Source organism: Giraffa tippelskirchi, chromosome 1 (assembly GCF_054371585.1).
Source record: "Giraffa tippelskirchi isolate mGirTip1 chromosome 1, T2T-mGirTip1v1.2.pri, whole genome shotgun sequence".
NCBI classification, from domain to species: Eukaryota; Metazoa; Chordata; class Mammalia; order Artiodactyla; family Giraffidae; genus Giraffa; species Giraffa tippelskirchi.
The window spans coordinates 90,695,969-90,719,102 of NC_137275.1; the positions used below are offsets into that span (position 1 = coordinate 90,695,969).

The 23,134-nt window shown below is 38.2% G+C and overlaps 1 protein-coding gene across 14 annotated transcripts in view; it reads right to left on the minus strand.

Moving 5' to 3' along the window:
* Nucleotides 1–590: 590 nt before the first annotated feature.
* Nucleotides 591–23,134, minus strand: part of TBCK (TBC1 domain containing kinase) — a 201,238-nt gene continuing 178,694 nt past the window's right edge. For all 14 annotated transcript variants that reach the window (XM_081484365.1, XM_081484424.1, XM_081484339.1 and 11 more), the window contains one exon: nt 591–2,133. In XM_081484365.1, coding sequence (XP_081340491.1) covers nt 2,023–2,133 — 111 coding nt within the window. In that variant the 3' untranslated portion in view covers nt 591–2,022. The remainder of the gene's footprint in view (nt 2,134–23,134) is intronic.

The window sequence follows — 23,134 nt, forward strand, 5'->3', positions numbered from 1 at the left end:
CTTCTTCCAAACAATCATCAGTGCTACACTGATTATGCAGTCAAATAAGTCATCAAAGACTGAAGGAATGGATAGGATGACTTATCTTCCTAATCAGGGTAGATGATGGTAAATGATGTTAGAGGAATCATGGTAAAATTTTCTTTTCTCATTAATTCTCACATTTTTCTTTGTATATTCTCTGGAGATCACAGAATGATACAACCATTGATTATGTCAGTGTCTTGCAAGTAGTGGTATTCAAAATATATTTGGTGAATGACTGCATATAATTTAATTGAGCAAAAAAACCCAACACAGCTGCTAGGACACCTTGACATCTACGTGCAAGAATGATGTTGGCTACTTGTCTCACTCCATACAGAAAAATCAAATTAAAGATCTTGGGAGGGGGTCAATGGGGAATGACTGCTCATAGGTAGAGGATTTCTTTTTTGAGTTTTGAAAATATTCTGGAATTAACAGTGGTTACTGCACAGATTTGTGAATCTACTAAAAAACATGAATTATACATTATAAAGGGTGAATTTTAAGGTATATAAATTATATCTGAATAAAAAACATAGATAACAAAAAACCTCAAAACAAACTGCAGTGATAAAACCATAGTCCAGAAAGTTGGACTGAGACTCTTATTGAAATGTTCTACTTACATAGTCCTAATACTGAAAAGAGGAATACAAGTTAAAGATAAAAGAACATGTTTTAGTTAAAACAAAATTGAAAATAGTCAAAAAGACATACTGTATTTTAATAATTCTAAGATGCATATTTTTTCACATTTCTGAAATGGAAATGAATCCTATAATTGATAGGGTGTCACAGTTTATTTGGCTGCATTTTTCTTTTCTTCATGGTGCATAAAACTGTGATATATCGTAGATTCAATGAAATGCTTGATTTTTAGAATTATGTGGCAGAGGCTGCCAGCTGTCCTTCAATGTGTTCTCCTCTTCCTAAACGGTAATAAAAATTTTAACTGGGTAAGTGACTGCCCAATCAAAACTATATTTCAAGTTTTCTTGATAGCTAATTGTGGCCACATGCCTAAGTTCTGGCTAACAGTATGTATGCAGAAGTAACATGTACAACTTCTGGTTTGTGCCCTTAAAGAGAAGCAACATGCCCTCCCTTCTCTTCTTCCTCCCTATTTTTACCTTCTCTTTTTTTTCCCCCTCCTTCCTCTGAGATTCCCCTCCTTCCAAACTGAATGTGATGGTGGGAGTTGAACAGCCATCTTGATCTATGAGACAGAAACCCAGCGTTGCGGGTGGTAGAGCAATGAAAAAAGACACCTGAGTTCTTAATCACTATGAATCCAATACACTACCCTACACTGACTCTGTAGGGTGTTACATGAGAGAAAAATAAAGTTCTATTTTGTCTAAGTCACTCCTATTTTTAGTGTCTCAGCTGCAGAAACTGAACAATATTCTATATAATATGAATAGTTTCTGACTTTCATTTTTCTAGAACTGTTATTACTTTCTCCGATGGGCTAAATAATGCTCCCTCTAAATGCACACACACGTCTGGGCCAAAAATGAGTTACCAAATATAACATGTACTTATAAGGAATGTATTGTAAATAGCTTTTCACTTTTTTTTATCATGCAAGAATGATTTCAGCCCACATTCAGTCTATATTTCTAAAGAGTACCTCTGTCAGGACTGTCTGTTCAGTGCTGTGGAAGACAGCCTTTGCAGTGCAACAAGATTTCTTGATAACGCTAAACCTGCCTCGTCAGTTGAATTCTTCTGGCTTTGTGTTGATGTGGTAAAAATACATGGTCAGATTTCACCATTAAGAAAATTCTTTCAGCAATACATGTACAGCCAAGTTTGTTTCCTGGATAGTTGAACATTTGGGTCATGCGTTTTAAAAAATAAATGTCTCATGACAAAACTTTATGAAGATGTAAAAATCTGGAAGTCTAGTTCTGTCAGAGTGGCAAGGCTGTGGACAGTTGTGCTGCTGGGGGTGAGGCTACTCTGTCCTTTTAACAGCCATGCTCTTGTTCTTCATATTTGAGGAGATGGAACGGTGAGGAGGCCTGTGGGCTTGATTTTATTAATGCCACCATCTAGAATACAGATTCTCGGATATTTCATCTTCACAAGATGAGCTGCAAACTGAAAAAAGAAAGGACAAATTTATAAAGGATACACAAAATTGGTATCTGTCTAATTCTATTTTTTTCTCAAGCTGTAATAGACAAAACAATAGTGATATCACTGCTGTCACTGTTCTATTAACGAATCATTAATTTAGTTTTTAATATACATTAAATCCCTCTTTTCAAAAGTATTCATACTATGGTATAAATGTCTCTTTAGTTCTCTTTTAACCTTGTTTGAATAGGCAGTGCAAAAGTAGGAAGTCAGGAAACACCTGGCGTAACAGGCAAATTTGGCCTTGGAGTACAGAATGAAGCATGGCAAAGGCTAATAGAGTTTTGCCAAGAGAAGGCACTGGTCATAGCAAACACCCTCTTCCAACAACACAAGAGAAGACTCTACACATGGACATCACCAGATGGTCAACATTGAAACCAGATCGATTATATTCTTTGCAGCCAAAGATGGAGAAGCTCTATACAGTCAGCAAAAACATGACCAGGAGCAGACTGTGGCTCAGATCATGAACTCCTTATTGCCAAATTCAGACTTAAATTGAAGAAAGTAGGGAAAACCACTAGACCATTCAGGTATGACCTAAATCAAATCCCTTATGATTATACAGTGGAAGTGACAAATAGATTTAAGGGACGAGATCTGATAGACAGAGTGCCTGATGAACTATGGACAGAGGTTCATGACATTGTACAGGAGACAGGGATCAAGACCATGCCCATGGAGAAGAAATGCAAAAGAGCAAAATGGCTGTCTGAGGAGGCCTTACAAATAGCTGGGAAAAGAAGAGAAATGAAAAGCAAAGGAGAAAAGGAAAGATATACCCATCTGAATGCAGAATTCCAAAGAATAGCAAGGAGAGATAAGAAAGCCTTCCTCAGCGATCAATGCAAAGAAATAGATGAAAACACCAGAATGGGAAAGACTAGAGATCACTTCAAGAAAATTAGAGATACCAAGGGAACATTTCATGCAAAGATGGGCTCGATAAAGGACAGAAATGGTATGGACCTAAAAGAAGCAGAAGATATTAAGAAGAGGTGGCAAGAATACACGGAAGAACTGTACAAAAAAGATCTTCACAACCCAGATAATCACAATGGTGTGATCACTCACCTAGAGCCAGACATCCTGGAATGTGAAGTCAAGTGGGCCATAGAAAGCATCACTACGAACAAAGCTAGTGGAGGTGATGGAATTCCAGTTGAGCTATTTCAAATCCTCAAAGACGATGCTGTGAAAGTGCTGCACTCGATATGCCAGCAAATTTGGAAAACTCAGCAGTGGCCACAGGACTGGAAAAGGGCAGTTTTCATTCCAATCCCAAAGAAAGGCAATGCCAAAGAATGCTCAAACTACCGCACAATTGCACTCATCTCACACACTAGTAAAGGAATGCTCAAAATTCTCCAAGCCAGGCTTCAGCAATATGTGAACCGTGAACTTCCAGATGTTCAAGCTGGTTTTAGAAAAGGCAGAGGAATCAGAGATCAAATTGCCAACATCCGCTGAATCATCGAAAAAGCAAGAGAGTTCCAGAAAAACATCTATTTCTGCTTTATTGACTACTCCAAAGCCTTTGACTGTGTGGATCACAATAAACTGTGGAAAATTCTGAAAGAGATGGGAATACTAGACCATCTGATCTGTCTCTTGCAGATCAGGAAGCAACAGTTAGAACTGGACATGGAACAACAGACTGGTTCCAAATAGGAAAGGGAGTACGTCAAGGCTGTATATTGTCATCCTGCTTATTTAACTTATATGCAGAGTACATCATGAGAAACGCTGGGCTGGAAGAAACACAAGCTGGAATCAAGATTGCCGGGAGAAATATCAATAACCTCAGATATGCAGATGACACCACCCTTATGGCAGAAAGTGAAGAAGAACCAAAGAGCCTCTTGATGAAAGTGAAAGAAGAGAGTAAAAAAGTTGGCTTAAGCTCAATGTTCAGAAAACTAAGATCATGGCATCTGGTCCTATCACTTCATAGGAAATAGATGGGGAAACAGTGTCAGAGTTTGTTTTTTTGGGCTCCAAAATCACTGCTGATGGTGATTGCAGCCATGAAATTAAAAGACACTTACTCCTTGGAAGGAAGGTTATGACCAACCTAGATAGCATATTTAAAAGCAGAGACATTATTTTGCCAACAAAGGTCCATCTAGCCAAGGCTATGGTTTTTCCAGTGGTCATGTATGGATGGGAGAGTTGGACGGTGAAGAAAGCTGAGTGCCGAAGAATTGATGCTTTTGAACTGTGGTGTTGGAGAAGACTCTTGAGAGTCCCTTGGACTGCAAGGAGATCCAACCAGTCTATCCTAAAGGAGATCAGTCCTGGGTGTTAATTGGAAGGACTGATTTTGAAGCTGAAACTCCAATACTTTGGCCACCTCATGCGAAGAGTTGACTCATTGGAAAAGACCCTAATGCTGGGAAGGGTTGGGGGCAGGAGGAGAAGGGGATGACAGAGGATGAGATGGCTGGATGGCATCAGTAACTCGATGGACATAGGTTTGGGTGGACTCCGAGAGCTGGTTATGGACAGGGAGGCCTGGCGTGCTGCGATTCATGGGGTCGCAAATAGTCGGACACAACTGAGCGACTGAACTGAACTGAACTGAACTGAATAGGCAGTAAATATACATGGTAAACAGTTCTAACAATATAAAGGGGTAAGCAGTGAGACCTAAACTCCTCTTACATTTCTTCTTTGTCCCCCACTCCCAGAAATCATTAACATTCCTATTTTTCCTATATCCTTCCAGTGATTGCCAAAACATTCTCAAATCTATATTTTGAACAATTTTTATAGTATTTTCAACATATTAGTTATTGCAATTATGTGCACAACATCCCAGAGAGGGCCAATGTTGTTGTTTAGTTGCTAAGTCATGTCCAACTCTTCTCTGACCCTATGGACTGTAGCCCTCCAGGCTCCTCTGTCCATGGGATTTCCCAGGCAAGAATACTGGAGTGGGTTGCCATTCCTTTCTCCAGGGGATCTTCCTGGATGAGGGACAGAACCCATGTCTCCTTCACTGGCAGGTGGGTTCTTTACTGTTGAGCTACCAGGGAAGGGAGGGCCCATAAACTGGTTCTAACATGTTTTTGGAGCAACTGCAATGAACAGTTTGAGACTATAAACTTGGAATAAATAGGAAGGACTGCTCCAAGAAGTCTAGATGCCTAGCAAAGAGGGCTTTGAAAAATTATTAAGACATACACACATCTCCCTGGCTTGCCTATGTCTACGGATCCAGGATCACTGATTACCTTTCTCTACTTCTTGTACTTCAGCTGTGGACTGTAATCAGTCCCCTGATAGGGATCACTTTAGGACTCAGAGTCTTTTTTGTTGTACACTGTCTGTTGGAAACAGGCTCCAGCTCCCACCAACTCCCGGGTTTTAGTTTCTCCTCAAAACAACCCACCCCCACCTGCCTAATTTCTATTTATTTCCCTACTCAGGCAATTCCTTGTCTAGGAGCCAAGTTTGCATTAGGAGACCCTCTTCTTAGCCCCCAGGTTTTTTGTGCAAATCTTTATCTTTGGCTTATATCAATGTAAATTGCCTATTTAAGGGTCTGCTTCTCTAGCAAATTGTAAACTCCTCTTGGACAGTGACAGTGTTGTTTATGTTTATTTATTTTTTGGCCACACTGTATGGCATGTGGAATCTTAGTTCCCTGACCAGGGATCGAACCTGTGCCCCCTGCAGTGGAAGCACAGAGTCTTAACCACTGGACCACCTGGGAAGTTCCCCATATCTTTTTATCTCTAATGCCATGGACATGGCAGGGACTCAATATACACCTATTGGTCTGAACCAAACTATGATACAGGATAAATAACTGAGGGCAAAAGAGTGAAGTAGAGAAGGTTTTCTTGGGCTCTCTGGCATTCTCTCTCTATATGTGGTGTCCTGTTTCTCCTCCTTGGGTGTTTGTGTCCTCACGTTCTTCTCAATTACTTTATCATAAGCTGATCTCAGATTCTTCAAGAAAAATGACTAACACTTGCTCACAATACTATTGTCTCTTGGGAATATTTGAAGCTTATCTGAAGCTTAATATTGGTGGAATCTCAAGCCAGCAGTCTTGACTTTATGGTTCAAGAGAATCAGCTGAGTGGTTTGGTCAGGGTAACTTTGAGGCCTCATTCAGAGATTCTGCTAATAAGCAATAGATCTGGGGTTCAGAAATGTGGTTTTTTGTTTTTAAACAAACACCATTAGATGATTCTAAAGCAGGTCTGTGCACAATATTTTCAAAAATACTATCTTAAGCCCAAAGGATAAAGGTATTGGTAAGTAGGTAAAACAGATGTTGCTGGATTTGGATCTTAGTAATTTTCAGAACTCACAGAAATGGACCTCAGTATTGCTGACCTCACTTATTTTCTCCATTTCTGTAGAGCCTTGAGAGATTCAAAGACCATGTACCTTTCAAACCCTAAACTCTTCCAGAGCCACTGAGGGTCTGCTTAACAGTAGCTAATGTTGAAGAGAAACAGTGTCCCTTGATTCAAAATGTATCACGTGAGCTAGAGTGCAAAGGGAGCTGATTTTCATCCTGTTCTTCCTGCTTATTTCTCCTTGAACCCCAATCCTTCAGAACAGAGGCACCAGACTCATCTGCCCTAAGTCGTTGGAGGCAGCAAGCCCCTGGTACTATATGATTACTGAAACACCTTGGCTTCATTCTCCCACATGCAGTGATACAATTACCATTTAGGTCGAAATTCTAAAATAAACATACCATTATTCAAAAGGTCTTGTGGATAAGCAGTCTTAGCGTTCAGTACTTTCAAAACACTGCAGAAGTCAGAAAATGAGTAAGACAGGACTTACTGTACATTTAACTAATCTCTCTGAAACTCTGCTGTAGAGCTGGAAAGCTCCCACTGTTATTTTAAGGAGGGACATAACGAGTAGGTTACTATTGAGCTGGAAAATGGTAAAGGCAAAGCAAGCAGAACTGAGCATTTTATAATAATCAGACCGCTACAATGTGGGAGGTCTAAGAAGAAAAGCAGAAATGGAGCACAAGGAGATGGCACATGTTTAGGTGCCTTGAAAAGAGGCAAGCCTGTGCTTAAGAAAAAGAGCAAGTATTGAGTTTTCAGGCTAAGATTATGAGTTCTGCTCCCCCAATCCTCTGCTTGTTGTTCCAATGATCCATGTAACATGCTGGCCCCTAACAGTGAAGCCATGACAGCATCTTTTCACTTCTGTGATAGAAATAGGTCTTCTCCATCTATTCATTTGTTCGTTCATTTATGTATCAATCAAACATTTCACTGAACACCCACGAAGTACCAAGCCCTGTTGCAGTTTTTGCAGCACTTACAGTGGAGGAGACAGTAACAATATTCAGCAGTATTACTATTACACAAGCAGAAGTTCAAGGTACTTCTGTATTTAACAGAGGTTTGGAGAGGGAGCTGTTGCCCTCTCCCCACTCCTCTTTCATTAGTGATACCTGGAGGGAATGAGAACCCAGGTGTGATGGCCAAAGGCGTTATACCAACATTTGAGGCTATAGATGGACAGGTTAGGGAGGAAAGAAAGGGTTTTGAATTCACTGTGTGAAAACAGCCACATCACTTATGGAGAAGATACATGGTGGAGGAGAGGAGAACCAGGCGTACAGAGTTCAGGTTTCAGGCAACTTCTGCTCTCTGTCCGGCACCGGCTTTGGTGTGAAGGGCCTGGTGTAGACTGCAACTGAAACTCTGGGAGAGGCCTGACTTCAAGCAGAAATCACAAACCTAGACTTACTGCACAATATCCTCAGTGGAAGTAGCAATATATCATACCAGACCAGTGCTATGAAGCCATCAGAATCATCTAGGTGCTTTTAGTAAACAGTGATACCCAGGTCCACTCTACATCAGTAAGAAGTCGAGTTTATTGGGATGAAGCTCCAGTATCATTTTTGTTTTATTCACCTAGAATGCAATGTGATTTTATTGTGTAACCCGATTGATGATAGCTTTATTAGATAACGAGATTCATTTGCGGTTCATGTTTGTTTGGGACCTCAAACTGTAATTCTTGTAAGTATAGTCCAGTGTGGAGAGCAAGTTACTTTGCACTAAAAGAGGCTGCCATGTTGTGGGGCTGGAATTTGCAAGACCAAGTCTTGTATGGAGACAATGGGGTTCCTCAAACTGCACAATCAGTGTAGATCTTGGAGAAGACCCAGAGGCTGGGAAAAACTGAGGGCAGGAGAAGAGGGTGACAGAGGGTGAGATAGTTGGATGGCATCACTGACTCAAGAGACATTACTTTGAGCAAACTCCAGGAGATAGTGAAGGACAGGGAAGCCTGGCGTGCTGCAGTACATGAAGTCACAAAGAGTCGGACATAACTCAGCGACTGAACAACAAGAAGACAACATCATACGTGGAGTTGGCAGAATGTAGTATTTTCTGGGATAGAATTTTGGGGGTTATGACAGCAGCGGCAGCTGCATTTTTTGTAGGATGTACCCCCATGTGGAGAGGGCAAAGCTCTTGCATTTTTATCATGCCTCTGGTTAGTGGGATCTGGCAGTGGTATTCGTTTCTAGGGTAGGCACATTTCAGATCAGCCCTGTCTGAAAATGGCAGGCTCTTGTGGGTGCCACTCATCTTGTTTTCTCTCTTTATCTGGCATCTTAGCTTGCAGTAAGAGGCTGGCATGTTTGTCCAAGGAAATCAAGTTCTACTGTAGGAGGAGAGTGAGTGGAGAAGAGGGATTTTTGATCTGCCACAGAGCAGTACAGGTTAACCAAGGCCAAGAAATCACAGCTGAGAACACGTAAAAGGTGTGAGGGGACTAGAACAGGATCATGTTGTTTCTCACTGAGTATCCTAGGAAACTCTGTAGTAGAATGCATAGTAGCAGCAGGAATTTAAGAAAACTGGGCTTCTACGAGATTCCGCAAGGAGTGCATTGCAGATAATTAAGTTCCTTGATGTGGAAGTCTGGCCTTGTGAGCTTTAAGTTCATAGCGGGGACTTGATAATGGTCATGAATTGACCAACTCCCTTGTGAAAGTCAAACTGAGAAATCTAACATGAACAAAATACAGGTGATTTCTCCATCTAGAGAATAAGGTAGCCTTGGGTCAAATATAACTCAAGTACTGTCTTGTCCTGACCCCTGAGATTTCTGGGGTCACTAATAAACGTCCTGATCATTTTAATTGTACAACTCAGTGATCCCAATTAGAAACATAAAAGTTGTGACAAGTATTAGTAGGAAAGAGGTAGAAATACTGTATGATTTCACTTACATGTGGAATTAAAAACAGTCAAGCTCATAGAAGCAGAGGTAGAATGGTGGTTGCCAGGAGTGAGGGGATCAATGGGAGGAGATGGGCAGATGTTGGTCTAAAGGGTACAAAGTTTCAGTTGTGCAAGATGAATAAATTCTGGAGATCAAATGTACATCATAGTGACTACAGTTAGTATATACAGCAAGTATAACAGTACTGCATGGTATACTTGAAATTTGCTAAGAAAGAAAATGGTAACTATGTGAAAGTGATGGATATGTTAATTAGCTTGATTTTGGTGATCATTTAATAATGTATATATATCAAAACATCAAGTTGTACACGTTTAACATATACAATTCTTCTGTGTCAATTATACCTTATTAACACCGAAACAAAAAAGAGGGCTATATAAGGTGTGAAGCCGTTTCCATCCACGGTATTAACATCTAGTAACAATTAGGCAGTGGCTACTTTACTTTGTTATTTCACTCACAGAAGCAAAATCAGCAGGAGGGCAAAACCAAGAAGGTGAACACAAGGTCAGTAATCATCTTACACCCTTATCAAAGGTATCTGTGACAAGTAAGGAGCAGGATAGGTAATTCCAGAGTATTAGTCTAGCATGTTATATACTGAAATATGGTTAATTATGCTGTAAGAAAAAAAAAGAGAATTTACAAAAACAGATATTATATGGTCTAAGCTTTCTGGTCCATGATTTTTTTTAGAGATAACTATCCTAATGGTGTTTGGGATATTCAGAATCCATGCTATGGTATACATTAGTCTTCTATTCTTAGAACTAATCTTTGGGGATTAAGAAATGTGATAGTATAAAAATTTCATCTTAAAAAACATTTTTACTTGCTTTGTTTTATGTAAGAGGACATATAAATAATTGTAGTGCACTAACTCAATGTGTTTCTCATTTTACTTTTCTGTTGCCAATATTTTCTGTCTCCATTTCATTTCTTCCCATTCTCTTTCTCTTTACCTTTTCATTAAGAAAAATATCTAAAAAAATGAAAATAGACATACATGAGTATAATCAGCCTGTAGGTATCCAACACCCAGCTTGAAAAATTATAATTCATAGACAATTTGTTTCATTTATTCCTCCTACTCAAGCCTCTCAACCACAATTATCATCTTGACATAAATCCCATATACCACTTAGCACATAAATATGTATCTCTGAAATAAAATGACTTGAAAAATATAACCATAGGATGACTATCACACTCAATATATTAACAATAATCCCTAATACAATTAAATATTCAGTAAGTGTTCAAATTTCTAATTACTTCATATATGTTACCTACTCATTCATCTCTCCCAATATACCGTATGCTTCATAAAAGTAAGGACTTTGTCCCAGAACAGTGTCTAGTCCATAGCATTTTCTCTAATATCTGCTGAATAACAGATCCATTTATTCAACAAATATTTTCTGAATACCTACTATGTGTCAGGTATTATGCTAGGTACTGGTTAAGCTGCCTTACTGCCAATGGAGGAGGTAAAAAGGACTTTTGGGCAAACAGCAAGGAAATTGGTTCTGGTAAGAGTTAAATGCTATTTTTTTTTTTATCCTTTACTAATAGGGTATTCTTTCAAATTTTGCATACGTTGAAAGAGGTAAGGTGATTTTTAAATATGTCTTTAAAAGTTATCAATATAAAAAACATTTATACAAAAAAGTAATTATGATGAAATTTATATAGAAATAATAAACTTTGTGATAATTTTTATGTAGAATCCAAAGAGTAGTCAGATGAGAGACAATGTTTTCTGTCATTTCCACAGTTAAGGAACCAAAGCAGATGAATGAATATGAAGACGATACAGTGCAAGTTTCATTTCTACTCTTGGCCTCCATTCTTAGTCCCTTTTCTCTCAATGGGTTTGGTAATTTGGGCCACTCAAGGGGTATATAAAAAAAAGATATGTTAATATTTTCATGTACAATTATAAATTTCTCTTCTTTGTCTCTTATTTTACTGTCATATGTGATTCTAACAAAATCCCAGAGGAATAAAGGAAATGAAAATAATTTTAATGTTTTAAAGTATACATTTTGAATAGAAATGACAAGAAAAATAAATATTTCCCAAAGTCACAAGATACAACAGCACAACAGAAGTCAAGGCAACTTCTGCTCCATTATTGGCTTTGTTTATAGCTCGATATCAGATTTTTTTTTCTCTCACACGTCCAAATGATATTTTCCTTCTCTTCCTTTTCCATTTTCCTTTGACTTTTGTTTCCCTTGTTGATCATATGGATCACAGCCTTGTCTAACTCAATGAAACTATGAGCCATGCTGTGCAGGGCCACCCAAGATGGACGAGTCATGGTGGAGAGTTCTGACAAAATGTGGTCCACTGGGGAAGAGAACAGCAAACCACTCCAGCATTCTTACCTTGAGAACACCATGCATGGCATGAAAAGGCAAAAAGATATGACACTGAAAGATGAATTCCCCAGGTAGGTAGGTGCCCAACATGCTACTGGAGAAGAGTGGAGAGATAGCTCCAGAAGGAATGAAGAGGCTGAGCCAAAGCAGAAACAACGCCCAGGTATGGATGTGTCTTCTGGTGAAAGTAAAGTCCAATGTTTGTAAAGAACAATATTGCATAGGAACCTGGAATGTTAGGTCCATGAATCGAGGTAAATTAGAAGCGGTTAAACAGGAGATAGCAAGAGTGAACACTGACATTTTAGGAATCAGTGAACTAAAACGGACTAGAATTGGCAAACTTAATTCAGATGACCATTATATCTACTACTGTAGGCAAGAAACCCTTAGAAGAAATGGAGTAGCCCTCAGAGTCAACAGAAGAGTCAGAAATGCAGTACTTGAGTGCAATCGAAAAATGACAGAATGATTTCTGTTCATTTCAAAGACAAACCATTCAATATCACAGTAATCCAAGTCTATGCCCCAACCACCAATGCTGAAGAAGCTGAAGTCGAAGAGTTCTATGAAGACCTATAAGACCTTCTAGAACTAATATGAAAAAAGATGTCCTTTTCATCATAGGGGACTGGAATGCAAAAGTATGAAGTCAAGAGATACATGGAGTAACAGGAAAGTTTGGTCTTGGGGTACAAAATGAAGCGTGGCAAAGGTTAACAGTTTTGCCAAGAGAACACACTGGCCATGGCAAACACCCTCTTCCAACAACACAAGAGATGACTCTACACATGGACATCACCAGATGGTCAATACTGAGATCACATTGATTATATTCTTTGCAGCCGAAGATGGAGAAACTCTATACAATCAGCAAAAACAAGACTGGGAGCTGACTGTGGCTCAGTTCATGAACTCCTGACTGCCAAATTCAAACTAAAATTGAAGAAAGTAGGGAAAACCACTAGACCATTCAGGTATGACCTAAATCAAATCCCTTACAATTTACAGTGGAAGTGACAAATAGATTCAAGGGATTAGATCTGATAGAGTGCCTGAAGAACTATGGACAGAGGTTTAACATTGTATAGGAGGTGGTGATCAAAACCATCCCAAGAAAAAGAAATGCAAAAAGGCAAAATGGTTGTCTGGGGAGGCCTTACAAATAGCTGAGAAAAGAAGAGAAGTGAAAGGCAAAGGAAAAGGAAAAAATTAACCATCTAAATGCATAGTTCCAAAGAATAGCAAGGAGAGATAAGAAAGCCTTTCTCACTGATCAATGCAAAGAAATAGAGGAAAACAGAATGAGAAAGACTAGAGATCTCTTTAAGAAAATTAGAGATACCAAGGGAACATTTCATGAAAAGATGGAACAATAAAGGACAGAAATGGTATGGACATAACAGAAGCAGACGAGGTTAAGAAGAGGTGGCAAGAATACACACAATATCTACAAAAATAGATTTTAATGACCCAGATAACCATGATGGTATGATCACTCACCTAGAGCCAGACATCCTGGAAAGTGAAGTGGGCCTTAGGAAGCATCACTATGAACAAAGCTAGTGGAGGTGATAAAATTCCAGTTGAGCTATTTCAAATCCTAAAAGATGATTCTGTGAAAGTGCTGCACTCAATATGTCAGCAAATCTGGAAAACTCAGCAGTGGCCACAGGACTGGAAAAGGTCAGTTTTCATTCCAATCCCAAAGAAAGGCAATGCCAAAGAATGCTCAAACTACCACACAGTTGCACTCATCTCACACCCTAGTAAAGTAATCCTCAAAATTCTCCAAGCCAAGCTTTAACAGTATGTGAACTGTGAACTTCCAGATGTACAAGCTGGATTTAGAAAAGGCAGAGGAACCAGAGATCAAATTGCCAATATCCTTTGGATCATAGAAAAAGCAAGAGAGTTCCAGAAAATATCTACTTCTGCTTTATTGACTATGCCAAAGCCTTTGACTGAGTGGATCACAACAAACTGGAAAATTCTTCACGAGTTGGGAATACCAAAGCAGCTTACCTATCTCCTGAGAAATGTGTATGCAGGTCAAGAAACAACAGTTAGAATTGGACATGGAACAATGGACTAGTTCAAAATTGGGAAAGGAATATGTAAAGGCTGTATATTTTCACCCTGCTTATTTAACTTATATGCAGAGTACATCAAGCGAAATGCTGGGCTGGATGAAGCACACGCTGGAATTGAGATTGCCAGGAGAAGCATCAATAACCTCAGATATGCAGATGACACCACCCTTATGGCATAAAGCAAAGAGAAACTAAAGAGCCTCTTGATGAAAGTGAAAGAGGTGACTGAAAAAGCTGGCTTAAAAGTTAACATTCAAAAAATGAAGATCATGGCATCCAGTTCCATCACTTCATGGCAAATAGATGGGGAAACCATGGAAAACAGTGACAGACTTTATTTTCTTGGGCTCCAAGATCACTGCAGATGGTGACTGCAGTCATGAAATTAAAAGACGTTTGCCCCTTGGAAGAAAAGCTATGGCCAACCTAGACAGCATATTTAAAAGCAGAGACATTACTTTGCTGACAAAGGTCTGTCAAGTTAAAGTTATGTTTTTTTCAGTAGTCATGTATGGATGTGAGAGTTGGACTGTGAAGAAAGCTGAGCACCAAAGAATGGATGCTTCTGAACTGTGGCGTTGGAGAAGACTCTTGAGTATTCCTTGGACTGCAAGGAGAGCAAAACAGTCAATCCTAAAAGAAATTAATCCTGAATATATACATTGGAAGAACTGATGCTGAAAGTGAAGCTCCAATACTTTGGCTACCTGATGTGAAGACCTGACTCATTTGAAAAGACCCTGATACTGGGAGAGATTGAAGGCAGGAGGAGAAGGGGATGACAGAGGATGAGATGGTTGGATGGCATTACTGACTCGATGGACATGAGTTTGAGCAAGCTCCAGGAGTTGGTGAAAGACAAGGAAGCCTGGTGTGCTGCAGTCCATGGGGTCGCAAAGAGTTGGACTTGACTGATAGACTGAACAACAACAATAAATCCAATCACTTGCACTAAAGCAAATTTTTCTTATATATAAGATATTAATATTTTGTAATGGAGACAATTGGTTTTTACAATTTCTTGAAACAAATACAAGTTATATCTTTTAATGGTCTTTTGATAATCTCCTTTCAGGCTATCAGCTGGACTTTGTCTCCTCTCCTAAAACAATACATTTATAAAAAGTGGCACAGTGGTAATGAATCTGCCTGCAATGCAGGGGAATGTGGGTTTTATCCTAGGGTTAGGAAGATCCCCTGGAGAAGGAAATGGCAACTCTTGCTGGGAGATTCCATGGATAGAGGAGCCTGGCAGGCTACAATCCATAGAGTTGCAAACAGTTGGACACGACTGAGTGAGTGAGCACACACAAAGAAAAGCCCTATGTCTTTTTGTTTTGTATTGTAGAATACTAAGTGTTTATAACTGGAAGGAATCTATCAGTTCAGTTCAGTCACTCAGTCGTGTCTGACTCTTCGCGACCCCATGAATCGCAGCATGCCAGGCCTCCCTGTCCATCACCAACTCCCGGAGTTTATCCAAACTCATGTCCATCGAGTTGGTGATGCCATCCAGCCATCTCATCCTCTGTCATCCCCTTCTCCTCCTGCCCCCAATCCTTCCCAGCATCAGGGTCTCTTCCAATGAGTCAACTCTTCACATGAGGTGGCCCTTTAAAGTATTGGAGTTTCAGCTTCAACATCAGTCCTTCCAATGAACACCCAGGACTGATCTCCTTTAGTATAGACTGGTTGGATCTCCTTGCAGTCCAAGGGACTCTCAAGAGTCTTTCCAACACCATAGTTCAAAAGCATCAATTCTTCAGTGCTCAGCTTTCTTTATAGTCCAACTCTCACATCCATACATGACTACTGGAAAAACCATAGCCTTGACTAGATGGACCTTTGTTGACAAAGTAATGTCTCTGCTTTACATAACCATATAGTTTTCACTCTCCTTTGAATTCCAGTCTGAACCTCTAAATACTTGACATTTTTTATACTAGTGTCCATGAGCACTTCAAACTCAGTATATCCCAACATCATTACATTCCCTCCAAACCTACTTTATTTTCTCTTCCTCATCTGTTAAAGGTATCGGCAACCTTCCCAAAACCAAACCTGAAAACTTTAAGGTGATATTTTACTTAAAAAAAATCAAAACTTCCTTTGGCTCCATATTCAATTAGGCACAAAACTGTGTTAGTTATGTGATTTATCTTGGATCCATTCCCTCTTTTCCATTCCTCAGCTCATACTTCATTTTAGACCCCAATTACTCTTGAATTAGTCCCTCAGTGGTTCTTGCATTTTTAGTTCTTCCCGTTGCATTTTACTCAGTACGCTGCTACCAACATGGTAACATTATGGAGGACCCTTAGGAAATCCCCAGTAACTGTTGTGTAGAGATATGTTCCTTCGTAGGGCTACTGCCCTTCAGCAAGATCTGTGGATTTCTTATAAGGAATAGCTTGCTTATTTATAGTCAGTATGGGCAATCTGTAGTACCTAAAAGTTCTTATTCAAAGTTTCATTTTGATAATATTAAGCCTAAAGTTTCTTTGAATTTTGAGAATGACAAAAGAAATTCATTTTAGACTTATACTTGCTTATTCTTTAGGTTAAAGTTTAATGAGAAGGTTGTCCTTTAGTATCTTAAATAAGGTAAGAGAAGATAGTGACAGGATGTTACCAGATGCCTTGAGTCACATGATAATAGCAGGGAGGCCATTTCCTGAAATCTCTTGAAAGTTGCACAGCTTTGGCTGTCAGTCTCAAACAAACCCCTCTGTTATCTTTTCTCAACAGCCGTTTGAGCTTTGCTGACACCCGGGGCTTAGAAACTATTTAGACAGTGGGAGACTGCAAGCTTAAGACAGAAGGTCAACTAAAGGTAGAATCTGGATAGAATCTGGCACTGAAATAGACTGGGAATGTAGGAAGAGTGAGATTCTTTAACTGGTCTCTAATTCTTGGTGTTTGAAAATTTCAATTTCATTGGGAACATGGACAAAAGAGAGGGGAGACACTTAAAAATAACTTTCCAAATGATTTTCTAAACTACAGCTGAGAATGTTACTTTCCTTCTTTAAAATCTTTAATAGCTCCCCACTGCTAAAATGTAAACTCCCTAGCATAGCAATTAAGACCTTCTATAACCAAATACCCTGCCTATCTTTCCAGCCTTATCTGTAGTTAAGATGCTCTTCAGAGAAGCCCTGTGCTTTCTAATCAGCCTGTGTTATTTCCTTTGTCTGGAATGTTCCCTCCTGACTACGCCCTCCTTTCAACACTTTTCCTTACTGAAATCTCCTGATAATTCAAGATCTAGGTCTATTATCACCTTCCCCATGAAACATTAGGAATCCTTCACTTAAGTTGAAGAAATTCCTTCCTTCTCACTGATTTTCTAGAACTTTAACTATAAATCTCATAGCACATGCCATATTCCATTTTTGTTTTAATCAGTTGTATATGTGTCTTATCTTTTTAATTAGATTTTTTCACTTCATACATGTCTTATCTTAATTAGATTGCAAGTTTTATATGGCCAAAGACTGCCTTTCTCATTTCTGCTTCCTCGTAATAGTTTCCATCGTGTAGACACTCAGTGTTTGTTGTCTTAAACTAAATTTGTAGTTGATATTAGCATTTTTTCTATCATCTTCTTTTTACCAATTTCTATAAGTGCACTGTTTACTGCAAACTATTATTTTTAAGATGTTCATTCTTAACTTAGTCATTAATTTAACCATCAAATATTTATTGAGTGCTTGCTACCTGAAAGGCACTATGCTAGGGGCTGGGGGTATGACAATGAATACAATGTAATCCCTGTCCTTAGTGAGCTTGGAGTTCAGTAGGAGATGCAGGTGAGTGGACAGGTGACTACAATGCCACTTGATAAATGCTACACAGAACCATTATTTAAGGTTGTGCAAATTGTGCCTGACATGAGAGAACATGGAAAAGAAGTAAGTGAAGCATGAAATGTAGCCCCATCCTCTCTGATCCAAGTTTTGTGGCCTTACATGGTACTGTGTTCCTAAATGAACATATTTATCTAATGCACACAGAAACTCTGTATATGAGAGTGGTCTTGATGCCACTATAAGAGTAAGTAAAATATTTTCTATGAGCACTTGGAAAGGCTCCTTAGTTCCAGACTTGAGGAATTAAGAATGAATTCCATGAAGAAATGCTATATGAACAGCTTTTCAAGACAAAAGGGTAAATAGAAATAAGAATGCTTCAGATAGAAGTACGAAGAGACAGTATATAAGGAACTATGAGTAGTTTAATTATGGCTGAAATCTAAGAGCAGTGAGATTGAGCTTGGAAAACAGAGTCCAGTTCAAGAAAGGCCTTATAAACTACAATTAGAGTTTGAATTTTGATGGCAATGGGAAGTCATACAGGCATTCTGACAATGATCAGATACCATTTCACAAATCTCATCGGTTGTAGGGTAGAACTAGGGGAAGAAGGTTGCTTGCAGGTAAGGACAATGGGAAACTGTAGTAGATTAGGCATGAGATATTGATCTCAGGGAAGACAGTTTGGAAATGAATATGAGAGAATTTCAGACCTACTTAACAGGATGATAAGACAATTAGTAATTTTCCATAAAGTTTATTCCACCAGTAAAGAAGGAGAGAAAATTCACTATTTCAGTCAGATAGGCTGGGTGGTATGGAGAAAGGTATAGGAACTTTGTAGCTGGACAGCACAGACTTTGAATCAGCGTTCTGTTAATACCACTGGTTAGCTGTGGGATCTTAGATAAGTCACTTAGCCTTTTTGGCCTTAGTTTCTTCACCTGTTAAATCTGGAATAATAATACATTTTACTAGTATACTTAAAGTGTTGAGAGGTTTATATTCGATATTGTATGTATAAGTGCTTGATTCATACTAAATAGTTTCTATAAAGCTAGTTTCCTCCTTTTCTCCTCTTTCCTTTCCCCAAATGATCCTTTAATAGGAAAGCAATTCACAACATCCTGCAATTGTACAGACTCAAACTTAAAAAAGCAGAGTTCTTCCCATATGGAATGTAATATAGGGCTTCACAGTGTAAATGGTGAACTGTTTATGTTGGAACAGTAATTTATACCAGTGACTCTTATAGTTTGCTGGGTCACATATAGTTTTGGCAATCAGAAGAAAGCTTATGAACCTATTCTCTGAAAAAATATATTATATAGCACATATGTATATAATACTTTGCATAAAATTTTAATTAATTCAAAGAATTTCTAAAACTCATATGAATTCTAGGTTAAAATTTTTCCTTTACATTAATTCATTTAATTTAAAAATTTATGATAGTTCATAGTGACCTAGTATTTATGCATAAGGCAAATTGGGATCTTTCTATAGATTTACAGATTAGTGTTTAAAAACAGCTTATACTCTCAAATAAGTTCTCTTAAGAATGGCTGTGTGGAAGTTTTCTGAAAAGCTGACATTAAAGAAATAGGAGAAAACATTTTGGATATGACATAAAAGTTTGTTTTTATGACATAAAAGCATACTGGCTTGTATTAGAGGATAAGCCTCTTTTGATAAAATTCCATCATCTAATACCATCAATGTATCAGGAGCTCTAATGAGTTTTGCGGCACATTTTCCTATGATCTGCAATACTGGGGACCAGAATTTCAGCAACAATCATACTAGACAACTGAGAACAGTAAACCCATACTGTGTCCAAGGCACTAGTCATATTACACACAGTATTCCATGCTCTGAAAGGGATGTACACAATAAAAACTCAGATTCAAAAGTGAGGGCTGTGATGGATCACGGCCAAACCCCAAACTTTGTAGGTCAAGAGGGAGGGTGAGTATGGTTAGTTTCTCATTCAGCCACAAACATTCCTGTGGGAAGGAATAATTAATTAAATGGCAGGCTATGGAGAGCAGGTTTAGGTATACAGAATAACACATATTAAGACAAAATAACTTTTGTCCAGTGACAGGTCACGAATATAGTGCCAGAGATCACAAGATTCAGATAATGACTTGGCAGCTTTTTTTTCTGGAAATTGGAAATCAGCTCCCTCTGTTTTTTAAAAAATTGCTTATATACATAATACATCCAATAAACATGTTGAGAAACCAAAGTCTGGGCTAGGTGTTTTAGGGTTCCCGTTACTGCAACTCCTACATTGCTTTTAAATTCATATAATTTTTGAAAGGTTATAAGAATAGGGATTCTCAGGGCAGGTTTTATTTTAGTTCATGGGCTTTTTAAAGTAAATTATCCTCCATCGCTTAACAGATGTAAAGTTATATAGAAGAGTTTTCACTGTTACTCTTAAGCCTCATATGATGTCCAGTGTCTTCAAGTTGCATTAATATCTAAACTGTTTCCTTATAATCTGATATAAACCCACAGACCAAAAAATCTGCTGACAAAAAGGCAAGGAAAAGGTCAGGAGAAAAGCCAAGTTTAACCATAACCAGTGCCTACAGTTCTAACAAGACCAAGAAAGAATTCCTTACATATTTGGAACTTATAAAGGAGATTCCCTTCTTATTGTCAAAATGCCTAAGGTACAACTATAAAGAGACCTAATGTATTTTTGACAGAAGGTTTCATACAAAGTAAAGGTATTATATTAATTGGACAAACTAGACGGATACTATCAGGGGCTAGAGAAATTTACTATAGGGGTAACACATACACTGAATTGGTTTAAGGTGTTTCCAGAATCATTTGGTCCCCTTTGAACACACACTTGGAGGAGGACAATCTCAAATGCCTGAGGCCAAAAGCTAAGGGATGAGCTTAAGTAGAGAGGAAGAAAGGAGATGGAGCTAGAGAAAAATGGAAAAGGCAAGGGCTACTAGTGATTATCTCAGTATCACAAATCTTGGTTTAGCTTCGTTAAGGGATCCAGGAAGTAACGGGGTGGGACTGGAGGGCAGGAGCCTCCTATTACTGCAATACAAATTAACTTCCAACCGGACATCGAAAGGTCAAATAACCTTGGCCTCCAGAGGTCTGTAAATGAACACAATTGGAGAAGTGTCTTATTTTAAAAAATAGCTGCAACAGTATGCCTTGCTTATTATAAATATGCTTATTTTCATTTGAAAACAAATGCCATATTTTAAATTTAATCCTTACAAGCCAAGGATAGAAAACATCAGCTACACACAATGTTTAGTCATAGAATTGCCACAAAAATCATCTCTTGTCTAGGCTTCTGAATCAAATGCTATTCAGAAGTGTTTATGTTTTGCTATTTTGTTTTGGTTTTAAAGAAAAGAATAATAACACACATAGCTTATTACTGAAGATGGCTCTTATGTTCTCAGATGAATATTTCTTCTGATGACAAAAGAAAAGCACTGATTTCATGCCAAGAGGATATCTAAAGTGTTGTTGACAAGTCAAAGTGAAATGCAAAGATTTCTTCAATTTCTTTCTTGGATAACTTTTTGATGGGATACACTAGCAGTGATGAAATCTTTGTGGTCTTATAACCACTAAATATAATCTAGATAGAGAGTAATTATTTTTAGAGTTTCATGTGTTTCAGTGACTAACATAGTAATATGATGTACTGCTGAAAGGACTCATTGAAAGTAAACACTGAATGGAGTTTCATCCTGCTCTGGTCAATGTTGTTGGCCATTTTCCTGTCTGAGACCCATCACTAGCTCAAGAGTTGGATCCCACTGCATTATTTTCCCCACAAGGGAAAAAAGGAAACCCAATAACACTTTAAAGCATGCTGTTGTGCTAAGTCCTCATTCTTGCTAAACATTATTATGTACTTCTAGGAAAGAAGTGGATTCACCACGATGTTTTGTCAAGCTAAGATGTATAAGACTTTGACCTTAGGCTGGGGGTAAGACAGCATGAGTAATGGTTGCTAAGAGAATCAAAACAAATCATACATTTGCCCATGGATAATATTTGATTAATGCTTAAAATAAAAATTTCTGTTAAAATTGAGTAACCCACTCAAGAATATAACAATGAACTTTCCTGAGTTCATTTAATCCAGGACATGGACAGTAGACTATCTGTGCCTCTCCCTATTGATTTGAAAAGCTATTGCCTTAATTCTCAGATTTATATACTTGCTCTCTGAGATTAATTCAGCATGTTTCATTGTATGCCCAAGGAATCTAATTCTAGTTTAACAATCGAAGATGCAGTTTCTCATGTGAGTTTCAAAGACATGATTATTTCTGCAAGAAGACAAGAGTGAGACTTTGCCATGTTTTTCATTTAAATGTGACACAAAGCTTGAATTGACTTTACCCTTCTTTTCATACAGGGGTCTTCCTACTCCCATAAACCCTAGCGACAGATGCAGCCTGTTAATACTTGGCTTGTCAAATGCTTTCTGACTATACAGCAGCAAGGATCAGCACAAAACCTGATCCACCCTTGAACAGTAGTATACATTTCAGAGACTAGGGATTCTACTCACTGGAGACTATCTGAATTTCCTTGATGCTGACATAACTTTGTTCACAAAATATCTGGAAATGCTTGATTCTATCATGGTTCACTGCTTTATTTAACCTGAAGGTTAAGGTGAATTAAAGATTACTGACAAGTGAGATTTAGTAGGACTTAACTCTGGTATGAAGATGCCTCTACATAGAATACTAATTAAACTAAGATCTTTGTAGTCCTCCTTTTTTGTCCTATTCTGAGGGGGGCGGGGGTGAAGAGTAATGCTTTATCCAGATAAGAAATGTCAGATTCTAAAAGTTTTTTGATGTATTTAATGTGGCAGCAAGATCAAAAACAAAAGCCTTATGAAGTGGTAATTGTAAAGAAGCTAACTCATAGCAAAGAGTTGCTAATCAGTTGTAATTACAGGAAATAGTTCATGAATACATAATTAAAATGGAATCATATATCTTCTGATTATAGTTTCTCAGTTACATGAATAAGTGATATTTCTCAGATCTGTTCTGTCTTCTATGTGATTTTAGACAATACATTCAATATATCTGGTCACTGTAGAGTACTTCCTTCATACCTGTATTACAAAAAATAGTCCTAATTGCTATGTCAAATGAGTGATTTAATACTATCATATTCAAGATAAGTGGTTCATTTATTCTCTCTTGCAGTTGTTCAATGATATTTTGCTAGTTGTAAATCCACTATTGAGAGATTTTTCTTTTACTGAACTATACTTCATTTCATTTACTATTTCATTTGATGAATTTTCTAACTTATTACTATGTTTTAACAGCAGATGTAAAACTAGAAAAATTATAATCAGTGCCTACTGTTTTGC